Consider the following 19,636-nt stretch of genomic DNA (forward strand, 5'->3'; position numbering starts at 1 on the left):
CACCTATGTCTGCCTCCCGAATGCTGGGATTAAAGGTGTGTGTGCCACCATGTGATTATTACTTTTTGTTTGTTATTTGTTTTTATTGTTTGAGATGAGTCATCACTCTAGATCAAGGTGGCCTAGAAATCATGGTGACCCTGGTGCTGCTGGAGGGGTAGGTGTACAGACATGTAACACCAACATGCCCAGTGCTCGGCTGGTATTTTATGGTTGTCATGTAGATGCGTACGGCTATAGTTTTATTCATACAGTGCTGGATCACAGCCACATCTTTTGTTCATTGCTAGCACATTTTTATACTTCCCAAGGTAAGTCAGGCTGAATTGTTACATGTCCGTGACCCGATTCCAGGAACCTGAAATTGTGTCATTATCTCATGTGGCAGAAGGAACATTCAGATTGGATTATGAATTTTTGTTTTCTTGGATTTGGTTTTTGACCCTCTGTAGTTCAGGCTTGTCTTGAACCTGTGATCCTCCTGCCTGGGCCTCCCTGGTGTTGGGATTATAATCACGTGCCATTTATTATACCCAGCTGGAAGCTAAGGATCTTGACATTCCAAGCACTGGGATTTCAGGGTATGCTACTATGCAACTTAAGTTTAATTAAGTTGAATTTATAAAGAGTTTCTTTTTGTATCTATCTTAAGAACATTTTATAAGCTATGAGTTGTAAAGATAAGTCTCATAACCTAGCGTCACCTTAGGTTCACAGTCCATGTGGACCTGAGCTCTGTGTGAGTGAGGAGTTTGCTTCCTTCAGTGTTCTGTGGGATTTCCTTCTCACACACAATTTCAGTTCTAGGCTCGTGCATGTACCTTTGGACTCTTACTTGAGACAGGCTGGTTATGAATTCATGGCAGTCCTATTGCCTCAGCTTCCTGAATGCTGGGATTACAGGTATGGGCACCACGTCTGACCTACCCACCCCTTAGTCCCTGTGTGTGTAAACATGAACAAAACACTACTTTGTAAAGCATACAGGGTCTCCTGTAACCTTGCCACACCAGAACACAGAAATTGTAATTTAGTTTCTACAGAGAACAAGCAGAATTCAGCAAAGACCTTCATACTTACCTCCAAAGATCCCACGTGTGTAGCAACCATCTCTAGAAGACGCTGCAGGTTATTTCCCACCTTTCTCCTTTCTTCAGTTGTGGTCTGCACAGCCAATTGGTATCTACAGAATTGAAATTAAAAGACAACTCTTGTTTAATGTCTCGAAGAATGACTTAGCACAGTGCAGACAGAAGCCTGCATTTACTATGCTACTATTTTCCCTGAGAATATGTGGTGAGCGTAGAAAGCCTTATCCTACGTAAGCACACTGGCTGCGTCAGTTCACTGCATGTGTGCTCAGCTACCCTGCTGCTAACTCCTTCCATCCCACTTCAGACAAACTTCCACCTCTTAGCCCAAGTGCTATCCCACAATGCCTGGCTTTGCAGGTCCTCAAAAGCTGAAGTGTTCCACACTTACTGCATCACGTATGTGTTTCTTAATTATTTAAGATGTGTCCAGCTGGGTGTAGTGGAGTCCCAGCAAAGGCAAGTGGATTTCTTTGAGTTCAAGGCCAACCTGCTCTACACAGTGAGTTTCAGAACAGCCAGGGTTGTATATAAAGACTCTGCTTGAAAAAACAAACAAACACACAAACAAACAAAAAAACAATACCAAAATTGACTATCTCCAGGCTTCAAAAGCCATTTAATAACCTATCTGGACAATAGCTGTAAAAGTGGCAGCAGGTGTCTTATGGGTTCTCATTCTTTTCACTGCAGATAGCTTTCTTTTGGTTTTTCAAGACAGGGTCTCTCTGTGTTAGCTCTGGTTGGCCTGGACTTGCTTTGTAGACCAGGCTGACCTCGAACTCACAGCAATCCACCTGCCTCTGCCTCCCGAGTGCTGAGATTAAAGGCATGCACCACCATGCCCGGCCATCCAGATAGCTTTATAATAGGAATTAAAGGGGAAAAAAAATCAGAACAGTTTGTTTTGTTTTGTCTTCAAGACAGGGTTTCTCTGTGTAACAGCTTTGGCTGTCCTGGACTCACTTTTTAGACCAGGCTGGCCTCAAAGTCACAGAGATGCACCTGCCTCTGCCTGTCTCCCAAAGGCTGGGATTAAAGTGTGTGCTGCCGCCGCTGCTGGTGAGGGGAACTTACTCCCGCTGCACAGAGTCCAGCTCACGCATGGCTTCGCTGAGGCCCTCGTTCACGGCACTCTCCAGCAGGTGCTTGTGTTTTTCCAGGGACTCAAGCTCACTGGCACACTTCTCATCTTCTGCCTCAGCTTCCTACAGGGAAAAGAAAATCACTTTCCTTGACAGTCACACTCCACTTGCTCAAGGTATACTAAAAATCATAAAGCCTGGAAAAACATTATGTTGCATCATTTGTATTCCCAAGATGTCGACTGCCTCCTCTAACTGCTCCACTGGGGTTCCACATGGCAAACACAAACGTGCTCTTCCCAAGAGGCTTCTGGGTAGCCACTCACGCAACAGTGTTCCAAGTCTAATTTATAAAAATCCTGAAAATTTGATTAAAAATTTTACACAGATATTGGTTATCTATGGCGAAAGCAGCAGGAGCCTCAGACTGCTAGGGTTGTGGAGATGAGGTCTGCACTTAAGAATAAACTTGGACTTTCATGGATGACACAGGATGGAAGCAAAGTGGTCAGCTAACCTTCCCCAGCCCCTGCAGCTCACACAGCCTGGGGTGCAGCTGGGATGAGAGTCGGCGATGACTCCTGATGGACAGTTACTTATATAAAACACCTTACTGGGGCTCATTCTTTAGGAATACTTATCAAAAATACATGAGAGAGGATAGTTTTGCTATGTAGCCCAGGTGGGTCTCAAACCTGTGCCAATCCTCCCGTTAGGGTCTTCCAAATACTGGGATTACAGGTACAACGACACCACACCTGCCCCTCAGCGTACGTGTGCCACCAATCCAGCCAGGGTTTCAGAGTGATGTGCATAGACTGTCAGTGACGGCAGAGCGCTGGCCCAGCCCCTACCTTGACCTTCTGCTGGTAGAGGTCATCCAGCTTCTGCACCTCCTCCTTCAGCATCCTCACAATTCTCCTGCTTTCTGTCTTCATGGTGTTCAGCTTGGGGACAAAACTTTGGTTGAGAAGTCATAACTAACACAAAGCATCAACATTATTTTAACATAAAAATTTTATATTTTCTTTGATACATAATGTATTTACTTATTCATTGTATATGTGAGTGTTTTGCCAGCATGTATGTCTGTGCACCACGTGTATGCCTGGTGCCCGCTAAAGTAAGAAGAGGGTGTCAGATCCCTAAGATTGGTGTTAACAGATGGGCGTGAGCTGCCACGTAGGAGGGAAGCAAACCTGGGCCCTTTGCAAGAGCAACAAGTGCTCTTAACTGCGGAGCCAACTCTCCAGACCTTGTTTTCTTTTAAAGAATTCCATTTTGTAAAAGATTTTCTTTTATGTGTAAGAGTGCTTTGCCTGTATGTATTCATGTATGTATGTATGTACATATACCATGTGTTTACCCCGTGGCCATGGCGTCCAGAAGAGGGCATGAGGGCTACAAGTAGCTGTGCTGCCGTGTCGGTGCGGCAGCTGACCCCAGGTCCTCTGCGAGAACAGCGAGCGCTCTTATCACGGAGCCGCCTGTGCAGCCCCAGCAGCTACTTAGTCTCTGTTCTCACAGATGTCAAAACATACATTAGGAAATCACAGCCTTCAACAGAAGTTGCTGAGAAAACGGGTTATGTACTTGTAGAAAAATGAAATCTGGTTCTGAATATCACCCTACACAAAACATTGAAAACGGGTCAAAGACTTGACGGCAAGACCAGAAATGTTAACTGCCACGCTACGCAGAGGCAGGACTGCTGGAAGGACTCTCAGCACAGGAGACAAGGCCAAGTGCTAACAAATGGCAATACAGGAAATTAACAAAACAAAACTGCTCAACAACAGGAAAAAACCCACAACTGAAGAGACAGCCTACAGAGTGAAAAATCCTTGCTATTATCGGATATGTGAAAACTTATGTATGCTCCTACTATGTAAGAAACAGGAAAAATTAAACACCAAATCCAATCAACGTATGACAGCAGTAATGTGAATAGATAGCTCTCAAAGGTAGGTATAGAAATAAATGGCCAATAGTATTTGATGAAAGGTTCAACATGGTAAGACAACACGGAAATGCAAATTAAAGATTTGTGATTCCACCTTACTAGCTTAGAATGACTTTCATCAAGAAAACAAATGACAAACAAAATGCTGGCAAGGATTTGGGGGAAAGAGAAACTCTAGTGAGAATATACATTCTTGCAGCTACTATGGAAATCAGTATGAAGGTTTGCCAAGATTAGAAAGGGTAGGAGAGGTGGTTCAGTGGGTAAGAGCACTGGCTGCCTTACAGAGGACCTAGGCTCGGTTCCCGGTGCCACGGGGTGGCTTACTACAGGGTGTCACTCCAGCTCCAGGGCACTCACGTCCTCTTCTGGTCTTCACAGGCACCAGGCGTATACTGGTGCACACACATCCAGATGAATAAATACATTTTTGAAAACTACAACCAGAACCATCATATGATCTGTCTGGGTTCTGAGTCACACTCCACATTCATGCTGACTGCTGCATCATTCTAGATGTCCACCACAAAGTGACAAACCATACGCTGTACATGTGCATAATATAACATTATTCGTCTGTATTTAAAAACAGCCTCCCGAGTGCTGGGATTGCTCATTTTTAATTTATTTTTTATTCTGCCTTTTATTTTTTCGAGATAGGGTCTTACTCTGTGGCCCAGACAGGCCTGGAACTTGCAGCTCTCCTGGCCTCTGCTTTCAAAGTGCTGGAATTGAGGTCCAAGGCAATACTCCTGGCCTTGTATTAGAAACAGTCTTTCTAATGCAAAATAGCACAACCCCTCCTTTTTTTGTGGCACTGGGGATTGAACCCAAGTGTGCAGGCACATGCTAAGAAAGTGTCTGCAGTCCACAAAGTCAGATGTTAACAGTGAAAACACCTCTCTGTGGATTACTTGGATAGTTACTTATGAAATGCCACAGGTTTATTTACAGATTAAAAAAAAGAACAAGTTTCTGTTTTGAGACAGATAACCTTAAATATTGCAATAGTTCCTGAAGAGCTGAGTTAACCAGGGTTTCACTCACTGTTTGCAACCATGTAAACACAGTTTGAATGAGTTTGAAGCAGTTTCTTAATTAACTAGTCTGGTGTCTCAGGGTTACAGATGGCATTATGTCTCAGGTGTCTGCTCCTCAGTGCTGGGACAACAGACTTGCACCACCACATCCAGTTGAAAATTACTTAAGAAACCTCTTAACTGGTCCAGCTGGCTAGCTTCTAAGCACTAAGGACACATACTGAGTTTTAAGAAACACATAGCCAATCGATTTGACTATAAAAAGGACACTGGATCTTGCCAAGAAGCAATAAAAAAAAAAAATTATGTTTACTCCACTTTATTATAGTGGTAAATGGAGTCACAGATAGTTAAAGAACTTAGTTCCTTTATATGTACCTGTCAATGTTAGCACCAACTTCCATTTTTCATAATTTTATTAAAATTTATGGAAGGCAGAGGCAGACAAATCTCTGAGTTCGAAGCCAGCCTGGTCTATAGAGTGAGTTCCAGGACAGCCAGATCTACACAGAGAAACCTGTCTCAAAAAACAAAATAAAAAGTCAAACCGTTCCTGCTCAGAAACCACAAGTGTCACTCAGTGTTCTGCTTTCGCTGCCTTGTGCTGTACTTACTTGCTCTAAAGCATCCTCCAGACTCATCTTTTTATTGAGAGCTCTGTTAATTTCTTCTTCACTTTCATTCAAGAGTTCCTTGAGAGGTAACTAGAAAATACATAGAAACGTAGTGACAAAGTATCTAATTATAAAACTTCTCCCATAAAGCATGTAAATATTATAAGTCAGTTTTGGAAAAAACATTTTAAATCTAATATATCATTGATGAAAAAACATTTTTGATTTTTTTTTAAGACAAGGTTTAGGCGGCCGGGCGTGGTGGCGCACGCCTTTAATCCCAGCACTTGGGAGGCAGAGGCAGGCGGATCGCTGTGAGTTCGAGGCCAGCCCGGTCTACAAAGTGAGTCCAGAATGGCCAAGGCTACACAGAGAAACCGTGTCTCGAAAAACCAAAAAAAAAAAAAAAAAAAAAAAAAAGACAAGGTTTAGGAAAAGAAAAAAAGCTAGTCTCAACCTTCATCCTCCCAAGTGCTGGGATTACAGATGTGTCACAAAAGCCTGACACATGTCCATGGGTGTGCGTGTGTACATATGTGCATATGAGTGCCGGTGCCTGCTGAGTCTACCTGGAGCTGGAGCTATAGTGTGTTGTAAGTTGACTGATGTGGGTGCTGTGCACGGAACCTGGGTCCTGTACAACTGCAGGAGACACTCTTAACCATGAACCATTTCTCTTAATACTTTGCCAAGATTAACTTGCATAATTCTGGTCGTATTTGTATTTGTCTTCTAATCCACTGGTTTTATTTCAATACTATACGTCATTATTCCTCATTGTACTCTTAAAAATTGAGCTAATACACGCTTTAAAATGATAAAATAGAAACAGTTATATAAAATTAAACTTGAAACTAAGCTTAGTGGATTTAGTATATTTATAATGTTATACATCATACAAATGTCATTGTCCTTTTAAAATATTTCATCACTTCAAAAAGAAAATGCCATAGGCCACTATGTGTCAAGTAGGCATTTTAAGGTTATTCTTGGCTTCTAATTTTGAGGAGCTCCTTTTTGGTGATGTGCAAACACAAGACCTTCTACACTAGAGTGTGAGCTCAGCTTCTGGTGATGAGTCTGGACGCACAAATCTCTAACCCCAGGAGTCTGAGGCTGTTCTAGACTACAAGTTAATTTCAGCAAAGTAAAAACAGGATGCGCACGATGGCTCAGTGGGTAAAGACCCTGCCGCCTAAGGCGTGAGACCCGCCCTCCATATGTGCGTCATTGCATGTGCCTTGCTAAGGCGTGAGACCTGCCCTCCACATGTGCGTCATTGCATGTGCCTTGCTGTCTAAGCCACGAGACTCGCCCTCCACATGTGCATCGTTGCATGTGCCTTGCTGTCTAAGCCACGAGATTCGCCCTCCACGTGTGCATCATTGCATGTGCCTTGCTATCTAAGCTGTGAGACCCGCCCTCCACATGTGTGTCATTGCATGTGCTTTGCTGTCTAAACTGTGAGTCCCGCCCTCCACATGTGCATTGTTGCATGTGCCTTGCTGTCTAAGCCACGAAACTCGCCCTCCACATGTGCATCATTGCATGTGCCTTGCTGTCTAAGCTGTGAGACCCGCCCTCCACATGTGTCATTGCATGTGCTTTGCTGTCTAAACTGTGAGACCCGCCCTCCACGTGTGCATCATTGCATGTGCCTTGCTATCTAAGCTGTGAGACCCGCCCTCCAACATGTGCTCTCCTGTACGCCTTTCTATACTCTAATAAAAAACAGAACAATGAAAACTCTTGCCCAACCCCAAACCACACAACACAATAAAGAACTACCCCAGTTCATCCTGTTTTTAAAAGATTCAATGCCTTTCTATATCTCTTTTCCAAGTAGCTACGTTGAAAGACAGATGCCAGAGAATGGGAGGCAAGGGGATAACAGTTGGGACATAAGTGAATAAATTATAATAAATAAATAAAAGAAAGGCAGATGCCATCATTCCTAACTATATCTACTTTCTCTTTTTTTGATTTTAAAAAATTAGTTATGTGGCTATATGTGCACACTGAATGCAGACGTCTGCAGAGGCCAGAGGCCCAGGATCCCCTGGAGCTGGAGTAACAAGTACGTGTGGGTTAGGTGCTGTAGGTGCTAGGCTTCTAATTTGGGGTGTCTGTAAAAGCTGTGCACGTTCTTAACCCCGAGCCATCGCTCCAGCACCCTATTTCTACTTTCCCTGTTCTATTACTGTCTAAAAATATTTCTAGAGAGGAGCGTAAATTTCTTGCTTTCTGAACGTATTCTCTACCTGAACAGTCTTTTACAAGACTATTATTTGATCCAGGTAATCACTTTACCACTCAGAGCTGTGAGGAGCAAACGCTGCCTGGCTGCCTGGCTGTACCTCGGCTGACAGCTAGTGGCTTGCAGAGCCAGCGAGCAGCTGAGTGTTTACCGTGTGCAGCTGCTTTCCCTAACTAGAAGCAACTCTAGACTGAGTATCCCAGCACCTAGCAGGAGGAGCATGAGGCCAGTCTGATGCAAGCAGGGAATGCCACACAGCCAGAGCTCCAGTGAGACCCTGAGGCAAGTGTAGAAGCCGAGCGTGTGGCACACGCCTGCAGTCCCAGCACTCAGAGGCCTGTGAGACCAGCACTGCCATGAGTTGAGGCCAGGCTGGGCTACATGGTGAGTCGCAGGCCAGGATTCACAGTATAATCTTGTCTCAAAAACACTATTGAAAAAAACGGGCGCCTGGAGAGATGGCTCAGAGGTTAAGAGCACTGACTGTACTTCCAGAGGTCCTGAGTTCAATTCCCAGCAACCACATGGTGGCTCACAACCATCTGTAATGTGATCTGATGCCCTCTTCTGGCCTGTAGATGTGCAGGCAGAGCACTATGAACATATTAAATAATTAAGAAAAAAAAAAAAAAAAAAAAAAAAAAAAAAAAAAAAAAAAAAGAAAAGAAAAGAAAAAAAGAAAAAAAGAAAAAAAAAGGGGTGGGAGTGGGGCAGGATCTAGCTGGCTTGATTTAAACAATGTCTGTTCAATAGGCTTCTCTCTCGGAGAAAACAAGGCGCTACCTGGTGTTGCATCTCTAGCACACAGTCTATACACAACAGACACACGGTGGATGCAAGTACTAACCAGACCCAACCCCGCTTAGCTTCCGATTAGTGAGATCAGCAGGTTCAGGGTGGCTTGCCCATAGACTAGATGAATCATTCTCAATGGAAAAATGCATAGCCTTTGACTCTTACATTTTTGTATTCAAAAGCTAAATATTTCAAAGGTGGCATTTTAGTATTGGCAATAAAACTTTAACACTTATGAATAATCTAAAAATTGTAATATAGCAATTAAAAAATTTCTTTTCGAAATTGTCTCCTTGGACATTTTATTTGTTTGTTTGTTTTTGAGACAGGGTTTTTTTTGTACCTTGGCTATTCTGGACTAACTTTGTAGACCAGGCTGGCATCGAATTCACAGAGATCCGCCTGCCTCTGCCTTCCAGGTGCTGGGATCAAAGGCATGCGCCACCACGCCTGGCTTTCCTTGGTCATTTTAAAACTAAGAACTTTTTGCTGTTGCTGATTACTGACATTTTTTTTCTTTTTTTCTGCCTTTACAAGTAATTCATTATACTTTATGTTTTCATGTGTGTGGTTGTTCCTAGAACTTTTTCCACAGATGTATCACAAATACTTCAACTTTCAAGATTTCACTGTAGGGCCACCCCCTTCGGCTCCCTGGCTGGACAGGATGCCTGGTGACCAGCCTTGTAAGGACTTCCAGTATGGCACGCACTTGGCGTTTACTAATGTTGCTCTCCCAAGAGGGGCTGAAAGTAACTGAAAACAAAGGTGTCCTCGGATTGTTGACACACTCCTGATACTGTACTTGTAATCAACTTACAAACGAAACATTACATGAGAAACAAGACTTCTCCTCCTCGGAAGAAAGAGAGGGCAGGTCAGTGACTTCCTCCTTATTCGAGTCTTCGGTCACAGATAAACTGGGGTTTGAACACATACTTACATACACTTGCGCCCTGTATTTGACAAGGCATTTGGCACCAGCCTCAGGATTAAACTTAATTTCGAAGTCATAGCCTTTGGAATTCTCAGCACCTTTGGGGAGGAGCTTCAGTTTTCTGGCCAGCTTGTGGTACTCCGCTAACTGTGCCTCAATCTGGGAAAGGGAAACCAGAGAAATGTTGCAAGCAAACACCGTGGGTCCTCAGTGGTCGCTTCTGCAATTCTATACAAACTGTTATGCCAGTTGGTGGTAGTTTGATAAATAAAGGGCAGCAATTTTAAAACATGCAAATGAAAGGTTTGCACAATAACTCTATAGCTGTGACCGACCAGTGAGTAGCACGCCATTGTTATCTCATTTACTCCGTAGACTTTAGATTAAGTCCACATTTCGTTAGCAACTAAAATTTACCTCCTCAAACCTAGATAGAAATATGAGATAAGACTAAAACTTAGATTTGACAATAAATAAATTAAAACATTTAATTACCAAAAATAAATGAAGCAGATAATTTGCATTTCAGAGTGCTAACTATATTGAGAACATTTTTAGTAGCTCCTATCTCTCTGTCCCTCCTCCCCTAGTGGAGCCCCTGGCTGCCTGCACTCTCACCTATTAGCTCACTGTCACTGGCTGCAGGTGAGCGCTACAGAAGCAGACACAGCCTCTCTCCTTCCTTATGCTGCTCCGTGGTAATGCAGTGATTGTCTAGGACCAAGTGACAGTTCATCTGTTCTACTGCTTCTGGCCTCTAATGAAAACCCCATAAGAGCTCACTGCATCTGTGCCTGCTTTCTTGTTCCCACAGTAAACACCCCTGATCATCCAGATGAAGCCGCAGTGCTACACTTCACGGGAGTTGGATTGTGTGGCAAAAATTTGGTACAGGAAAAAACGTTACAGATGCATTGCTTGGAATGAGCGTTAGTGTCCTGGTGAGATCCTTTGGTGTGATCTCAGTCAGCTCTCAGGTACCCCGCACACTCAGCTTTTTTCATGTGGCCAGAGTTCAGCCCCGCCCTAGGCCACTGCTTACTAGTTCCTAGATTTCCCCCTGCTCTCTGTTTATCTACATAAATCTGTTATTCTTTTTAGCTTCATAGAGCCGATGCTTACCCAGTGCAGAGATTTGTAACCTTCCCTTTCTTACACAGCGCTTGAGAGATACAGGACCCTGAGTAACGCACTTCATTTTCTAAAGCACATGGAAGCTACGGAAGGTGAGAAGATGCAGACCACGCAAGCAGACAGCACCAAACTGCAGGCGAAGCCACACCAGGGTTGACCAAACTCTGGGTTCCAAGACTTTGGCTGCCGCATCCTTTTCCTTAGTATTACGACAAAAGCTGGTGTCCCGAGCACGCTACGCGTGCACCCCGTCACTGAGGTATATTTCTAAGTAGTTCTTACAAGTGTGGATATATACTTCCTTTATACACGGGATGGAGCTTGCCTACAAGGGTCAGGGTGGCAAGAGAACACAGACAACTACTTACCCGCTTGCTCTCTCTATGTCAGAATCATGGACGTCTTTTTTCCTCCCTGACTTCATGACTCATTATCAGAAAATTGAATTTATTTTAAATTTGACTGACATATATTGGGTGTTAATGAGTTGACACGAGGATATGAGTGTTTCAGTTGTGAAAAATGTCAGTGCCAGAAAAATTTAACCCTCTACCCACTGAGTTCCTCTTGGTTACACAGACCTTTACTAAGGTCGGCTGCGGTGAGTGGCCACTCAGAGTATAGTGTGACTTACAGCCTCTTTGCCTCTGGCGTACTTTAATTCCTCATTCCACATCTGTTGTTGTTCAGCCTCCAGGTCTTTGGTTAATTTATTAATGGTCTGCTGCAATTCATTTTTTTCATGATTTATTCTCTCAATGTCAGCAACTGAGTACTTCTGGTTTTCAACAACAGTCTGGAGTCGAGTGTTCTCTTGCTTTATTGTTTCACATTCTAGTTCTGCATTGGAAGAAACACAAATTTTCAAATTTAATTCCTAAATGGTAGTGGTAGTGGTGGCGCACGCCTTTAATCCCAGCACTTGGGAGGCAGAGGCAGGCGGATCTCTTGAGTTTGAGGCCAGCCTGGTCTACAAAGTGAGTCCAAGACAGTCAAGGCTACACAGCGAAACCCTGTCTCGAAAAACAAACAGAAAAACAAAACAAAACAAAAGATGGTTGGCGTTTAAACACGCTTGTTATAACCACACACGCGTTCTTCTGGATAACTGATCCTATCTCATTAATGACATAAGTCAATACAGCTAAAATTTTGTAGCCTCATTCACACTGGCTTACTAAAGCCTCAGAAAGAACTATATGCCAAAAATGTAGGCCTGTCCAAGGTTTTATTTAAAACTGGGGGCACCTAGTGCACATGTGGTGTACTTACATACATGCAGGCAGAACATTCACACTCAGAAAATTAATAATAATAATAACAGAACAGAAGGGTGTGGTGGCATTTTATAATCATAGTTTTTAGGAAGCTGAGGAGGCAGGATTTTGAGTTTGAGGCAAGATTGGGCTATGAATTAAAAGCCCCCTAGAGGCTGAGGCAGGAGAGTCATTAATTCAAAGCCGGGGGGGGGGGTGGGGGGGTGAGGAATGATACAAAGACAGCCTTTAAAAAAGAGGAAAAAAAAAGAAGAGACACAGTGTTGTTGTTGTTATTATTATGGCAGCTGCTGCTGCTTATTATTATTATTATTATTGTTGTCCTCCATACAAAGGCTCATTATGTAGCTCTGGCTGTCCTGGAATTCACCATGTAGACTAGACCAGGCTGGCCTCGAACTCACAGAAATCCGCCTGCCTCTGCCTTCCAAGTGCTAGAATTAAAGGTGTGCACCACTCTGTCTGACTAAGGGAACAAATTCTCACTCTTATAATCCATGCACTAACTACATAATAGTTTGTTATAGCAGAGAGTTATCACAAAGGAAAAGATTACCAGGCTGTTTACCAATGAGACAAGTCCACAAAGGCGCAGAGGCCCACCTCAGCGGCCTCTTTACCATTAGCTCTGCTTACCTACTCTACTAATTTCGTCATCAAGGCCACTCAATTTCTGGTCCAGAATGGATGAATGAGATTCCAAATTGCTCATGTATGCTTTATACTTTTGAACATCCGCTTGTAAGGAAGCTCTCAGTTTCTTCAATGATATCAGACGATTCTTGAAATAAAGAACATATTAAATTATTTTCACCAAGAAGCATTCTGCATTTTAAAGAAATCAGTATTAGTTACACATATCTTAGAGGAAGTCAAAAAGAACTAAAGAATAACTATGGTATTACTACAACTTAATAATTTAATGAGACTTCAAACAGTTTAGGATAGGGAAAAACCAAGGAAAATGTAGAAACAGAAGTACCCGGGTGCTCCACTAGTGAGACAGAAGTGAAAGTTAAGATGCTGTTGTCAGGGCTGGAGAGACAGCTCAGGGTTAAGAGCACTGGCTGCTCTTCCCCAGACCTGGATTTGATTCCCAGCACCCACACAGTGGCTAACCACCATCTGAATCTCAAGTTCAGGGGACCCGACACCCTTCACAGGTCTCCATGGGCACTGTTATCATGTGGCACACACATGTGCATGTAGGCAAAACACCCATATACACTAAAAAAAAAATCTCTCATACTATCACCCTGCTTTTATGAAATCACGTACTTTATACGCAGTTTGCTACCGTTCTGTTTTCATGAACTAGAACTCCAGGCGTCTTGAGAACAGTGCCCCCTGTATACTCCAGGGGCCTGTTCTAAAGATATGCAACCAGGCAAGAGCCTTTCATCATGCCCTGAGTACCACTAGGCTACGACTGATGGGCCACAGACACCACACACGGGCCCACTGAAAGGTCTATGGCCTTAACGAAGCTTGTGTGTTTACCCATTTAAAAACATCTTCCACAAGAAGGTCTTCTGAAAGAGGCTGAGAGTCTAAAGAGCTGCCAGGTGATTTCAGAAACACAGTTACTAACCGGTTCTTTTTCTCTTTCTTGCTCCAGTCTTGCAATCTGTTCATTTAGTGCTTTGTTTTCTGCTGCTAATGATTCCAGCTTGGACGCATCTACCTTATACAAATCCTCTGGAGACAAAGCCAAACACCTCATCAGTATCAGCCACAGCGCTCCTGAGGGTTTCAGCATCTTCCCCCCGTCACCCCGCCAACACCGATGCAGCAGATGCCTTCTGTGACAGCACGCCCTATTTCACTCCACGGAACCATCTACTGCCCTGAAGCCGCTGACCCGGGTCACAGCCCTTGTTGCCACTTATTTGCCTGGCAGCCCCTCACTTGCTTACCGTCCTCCCTATCTCAAGAATACAAGCTCATAAGGCCATGATCTTCTCCATTACTGTATTTTCGGTGCCTAAACATAGTAGGTATGTAATAAACGTTGGTCTGAGTGGATTAATTTAATTATATATAGAAATATTAAATAACTCAGAAACTGCTTTTCATATTAGATCAAAGTGAATTTTGCGTGTGCGTGTGTGTGTGTTATGTAGGCCTTGAGTATGCATGTGTGTTGAAGAGGTCACAGGTTGAGGCTGTGTGCCTTCCTCAGTCATTTTCATCCTATGCTTTTAGATAAGGTGCCTGCTGAGCTGGGTGCTTTTATGGGTGTGGGATCCAGACTCCCATGCTGGTTGAGGATGTACTTTATCGACTGAGCCATTTCTCTAGCCTCGACTTTTGCCTTTTTGAATGTATCCACCTGTTCCATGTCCCACGTGCACAAGCTAGAACTGTCCTCTTTGCTCTTTAGGATGAAGCACTCCTGGGAATACTTTTGTTTTTCCCTCTCATTTTTTATGCTGTGGTTGTCAAGGTGATATTTCCCTATCACTCGGTATCAATGAGTGGAAAATAATTTATTTGGAAACACAATGGCCTGTTAACTTCCTCCAAGTTTTAATAGAGAGACTTCACATATTTTCCATAAGTAGTGCTGTAACTTCTTAAATATTAAAGCATGGACAAATATCTTCTGTGTCCTTGCAAAGAGCATTTTGTACTTTTTTGAGATGGGGTTTATCTATGTAGTCCTCACTGTCCTCAAACTCACTTTGAAGACAAGGCTGGATTTGAACTCAGCAACCTGAGTACTGGGATTAGAGTTATGTGCCACCAGTGTCTGGCCTACTTGGTGTTTTATTACATTGCTGTCTAGTTTGCAGAACTTCTCCTGGGCCATGCTCTTAAGCTCTGCAGCCAGCGAGGGCTACGACTGAGGCCGAGCAGGCCTTGTATCCACCTCGCTGGCTACGACTCAGGCCGAGCAGGCCTTGCGTCCACCTCGCTGTAAAGCAGCTGGCCAAGCAGCACAACAGGGACTCACTCAGCTTCGACTGCAGCTCCATGTTCATCTCCTCAAAGCTGTCGGCCCCGGACATGAAGCTCTCGTAGCACTTTATGGTGTAGTCCAGAAACAACTGGTGGGGGAAGCACATTTTAAAAACAAAGACATGATTCTTTAGTTTTTTTTTTTTCATACTGGAGATTCAAATTTGAATATAAAAATTAAACCAAGAATAGTAAGCAGTTATATGAATCTCTCAGAACAAGAGATTAAAAACCCGTCATTTGCTGTGCTGTAAAGATGTACACAATCCATTACTTGTAACTATGAATGGGGATGAAAATACCAAATTTGGATAGAGAATATATTTTGAAGCCAACTCAGGAAGCTCATGTTGAATAAACGTAATTCAACATAAACTGAGTAAGCTTAGTCTGCTTTAAGATGAATGCTGGGGCTGGAGAGACCCAGGGGCTGAGCGCCCTCGCCTCTCTCGCAGAGGACCTGGGTTCCAGCGCCTACATGGTGCCCCACCACCACTCACAGCTTTAGTCCCAGGGGACCTGATGCTCTGACTTCCCTAGGCACCAGGCAAGCATGTGGTACACACACGTATATGTAGGCAAAATACTCATAAACATAAGAAAACAAACCAACCAACCCACCAACCACCGGCAACAACAACAAGAAAGAATGGTGGAGCACAGGAGGCAGAGGCAGGTGGATCACTGTGAGTTTGAGGCCAGCCTGGTCTACAAAGCGAGCCCAGGACAGCCAGGGTGACACAGAGAAACCTTGTGTCCAAAAAAAAAAAAAAAAAAAAAAAAAAAAGCAAGCAAGCTGTAGCTTGGGATGGCTCAGTGGTGAAGACCCGGTTTGGTTCCCAGCATCCACATGGTGGGTTACCACTGTTCACAGACTCCAGCCCAGAGGATCTGACCACCTCTTTTGGCCTACACAGGCACTGTAAACACACAGTACACAGACATACATGCAGGCAAATCACACACACACATAAAATAAAAATAAACTAACACGCCAAAACAAAAGCACTGTAACTTCTGTGCGTCTATAAGACTGGCAGAACAAAACAAGAACGGACTCTATGAAAAGTTGAAACGGACCATGATTCAGTCCAGTTAACAGAGAGGGACTCGTTATGAACGTCAGAACACAGCTAACAACCCTGTGACTACAACAACCCTTGAGGCGAGTGGTGAAAAGTGATGTGGTAAAGCAGAGACCTGGATTAGAGCTGCGAGTATTATTCCAAGAGAAAGCAACTCTTCGTTCCCGTCATGGAGCATCCTGACCAATGCAGTCCAGGCTGTTCTGGAACTATGGAGTCCAGGCTGGCCTCCCAACTCGTCATCCTCCTTCCTCAGTCTCCTTGAATGTCGGGAGTCATAGTGTGTGGCCCCACACCTGAATGGCTACTCAGAACGTTCCAAAGTCTAGATGAAGTATATATCCCCAAGACAAAACAAAAACAAAACCCAAGAAAGTCCCTTTGCACCAACTCTGAGCTTACTAAGAAACCCTCTCATTACCTTGTTGATACAGAAGGGTACCCCGAACAGGCAGTAAACACTCCGTAGCCAGAGGGGCACTGACGGTAAGTTACTGCGTCTTCCTGGCACTTAAGTTTATTTCTTGTGGATCTGTTTAGAGTGAATCAGCCTCCCCAGGTTTACAGTCTGGGGACCGATCAGAAGCTGGTAAAGCTGTCGTCTGTGACAGCGCGCTATAACTGAGAAGGTGTTCGGTGGTTCTAAAAGTGCTTCTGTGGTTACTGTCATCTTGTGTGGTCAGGAACGTTCACTGGCTTAATCTTTAGGCTGAAAGTCAAAAAAGCTAATAGTTGAGCCAGCAAACTGGGGTAGAGCTAAGTGTAGTCTGGTATGCGGGCTGTGCCATGGGTGACTTGCCCTGGGATTCGGCTGTTACTGCTGAGGACTGAACCCAAGGCTCTGGATGTGTCAGGTGAGTGCTCTCAAGAGTTCTGCCTCCAGTCTGAGGAAAGGCTGAAAGGCTCTCTAGATGCCTCTCCAGCTTGGATCACTATTTAAGCAGAAAAGTGGCTTATTCTTGTTTTAAAAAAACTTATTAAAACAAACAAACAAACACCCAACAGCAACAGCGCAGGGGTAAAAGGCCTTACTGTACAAGTCTGACCCTCTTGATTCTACACTCGGAATCTGTACTGGGAAGAAAAAAAAAACTCCTGAAAGCTGGCCTCTGATTTCACATGTGTACGCGTGTGCACACACACACATACACACACACGCACGTGCACGCACTCTCTAAAATAAGGCATTGCCACCATGCTGGCCAGTTAAGGCACCTCTGCACTGTTTCTCAGGCGGTGGTGAAGAAGAGCGAGCACCACCCCTCATGCTGTTAGGAAGGACTTAGCGAGGTAAGGTTAAACCTAGTGCACACGGTAACTTTTGCTCTGAGAGGCCTATGTAATGATGTGCAACATGCATTAATCTAAAGTTTATTCTTGAGCTGATGTTTGTATTTTAAAATATGGTAGGGTTGCTACGTATGCTGGGTTCTAATAAAGCACACTTTTTTCCTTGGCCCGTGCGACCCTCCTGTCTTGGCCTCCTGTGTGCAGGTGCCGGCATGTATCATCATCCCCAGCTGCTTACCATGCCTGTCACAACCTCCTGTGGGGGCAGTGATCACACTAAGTGACAGTTTGCTTAACTGCAGCAGCCAGAGCAAGATGAACACAGATGCTACACGCAGTGTGAGAAGCCGGTATGCGCACACCCTGCAGCCTCAGCGCCTGCCTGGGAACACAGTGCAAGTTCAGAGCCAGCCTGCAGAACTCAAGAGGACTTTCTGGCATGCAAGACACCCTGGTTTCAAACTCCTAAAACTCCCTAACCCACTCCATAGTTATATTTTATATCAACAAAGAACTACATTAAAGTAAGACATAGGAGGAAAAGAAATCTTATCTATAACATGTATTAGTTCCAATACATTTCTTTCTTTTTTTGGTTTTTCGAGACAGGGTTTCTCTTGCAGTCCTGGCTGTCCTGGACTCACTCTGTAGACCAGGCTGGCCTTGGTCTCACAGAGATCTGCCTACCTTTGCCTCCTGAGTGCTGGGACTAAAGGTGTGCACCACTATGTCCAGCTCACTTCCAATACATAACTTCCTTTTCTTTCTTTCTATTTTTTTTAAAAAAGATTTATTTATTTATTATTTATACAATATTCTGCCTGCATGTGTGCTTACAGGGCACAGATCTCATTATAGATGGTTGTGAGCCATCACGCGGTTGCTGGGAATTGAACTCAGGACCTTTGGAAGAACTGCCAGTGCTCTTAACCTCTGAGCTATCTCCCCAGCCCAACTTTCTTTTTTTGAGACAGGGTCTCATTATGTAGCCCTGACTTGTCTGGGATTGACTGGCTATACAGACTAGGCTGGTCTTGAACTCACAGAGATCTGCCTGTCTCTGCCTCCTGCACCTGGTTACATTTGCATTCTTTAGTTAACATTTTAAAGTTTTTGTGTGGTTAGTAATTTTAGGAAGTTATATTGTCACTTTAATAGCATGCGCGCGCGCGCGCACGCGCGCACACACACACACACACACACAAACACTTTGTTGTTTTTCAAGACAGGGTTTCTCTGTGTAGCCCTGCCTGTCCTGGACTTGCTTTGTAGACTAGGCTGGACTCAAACTCAGAGATCTGCCTGCGTCTGCCTCCCAAATGCTGGAATTGGAGGTGAATGCCGTCATGCCTGGCTAGTATATATAACTTAAATATCAATTTTATTTTGCTAAACACATTTTTTGGATTGATTTTATTTTATGTGTATTTTGCAGGTATGATTGCCCATGTCACTAGTCCCAGCATTTGGAAGCCAGGGGAAGAGAGATTTCTGTGAGTCAGGAGCCAGCCTGGTCTACACAGAGAGTTCCAGGACAGTCAGGGATACATATGAGAATCTGGCGACTTTGCCAAGGCCACCCCTGACGCCATCTCCAGTACCTAGAGCTATCTGACCCCTGACCTCTGGAAGGAGACTATGCCCACCAAGTCTTCTTATTAGGAATTCACTGACTGTCTTGTGAAAATCCACACCAGAGCTTCTGTTCAGAGGACCAAAGCTCCAACTGTGGCTACCACATGAAGGTTTTTACACAAAAAAATTAAAGAGACTAGAGTATGTTAAACAAAAACAAAACAAAAAACCTTAGAAATTTGTTAGAAAGCACAAGACAATTTCTATAAAAGAATAATTTTTAGTTAACAATATCAAAGCACTCTTTGATATTGTGTAATATACCTTATTATTGTATAATAATGTATAATCTACCTTATTATGTATAATTCCATCTTCAGTTTCTTCTCCCCAAGGCTGCCCATCATCAAATAAAGGTGAGCTTTCTTTCATGGCAGTATGAATCTTAGTTAGAACACAAACAACGCATGAGTTGATAGTTTGTAAAATTCACTTTTTTGAGAAATTTTAGAAATATTTAAACATAAAACTG

At 43.7% G+C, this 19,636-nt stretch overlaps 1 protein-coding gene across 1 annotated transcript in view; it reads right to left on the reverse strand.

Moving 5' to 3' along the window:
* Positions 1–19,636, reverse strand: part of Ndc80 (NDC80 kinetochore complex component) — a 34,574-nt gene that overhangs the window by 1,857 nt on the left and 13,081 nt on the right. The window contains exons 7-16 of the mRNA XM_051154498.1: positions 19,459–19,548; positions 15,150–15,243; positions 13,785–13,891; positions 12,830–12,974; positions 11,551–11,756; positions 9,789–9,941; positions 5,794–5,883; positions 3,031–3,123; positions 2,169–2,299; positions 1,081–1,183 (exon numbers count right to left, since the gene is read on the reverse strand). Of these exons, the coding sequence (XP_051010455.1) occupies positions 1,081–1,183; positions 2,169–2,299; positions 3,031–3,123; positions 5,794–5,883; positions 9,789–9,941; positions 11,551–11,756; positions 12,830–12,974; positions 13,785–13,891; positions 15,150–15,243; positions 19,459–19,548 (1,212 nt within the window). The remainder of the gene's footprint in view (positions 1–1,080; positions 1,184–2,168; positions 2,300–3,030; positions 3,124–5,793; positions 5,884–9,788; positions 9,942–11,550; positions 11,757–12,829; positions 12,975–13,784; positions 13,892–15,149; positions 15,244–19,458; positions 19,549–19,636) is intronic.

Source organism: Acomys russatus, chromosome 12, assembly GCF_903995435.1.
Source record: "Acomys russatus chromosome 12, mAcoRus1.1, whole genome shotgun sequence".
Lineage (NCBI taxonomy): Eukaryota > Metazoa > Chordata > Mammalia > Rodentia > Muridae > Acomys > Acomys russatus.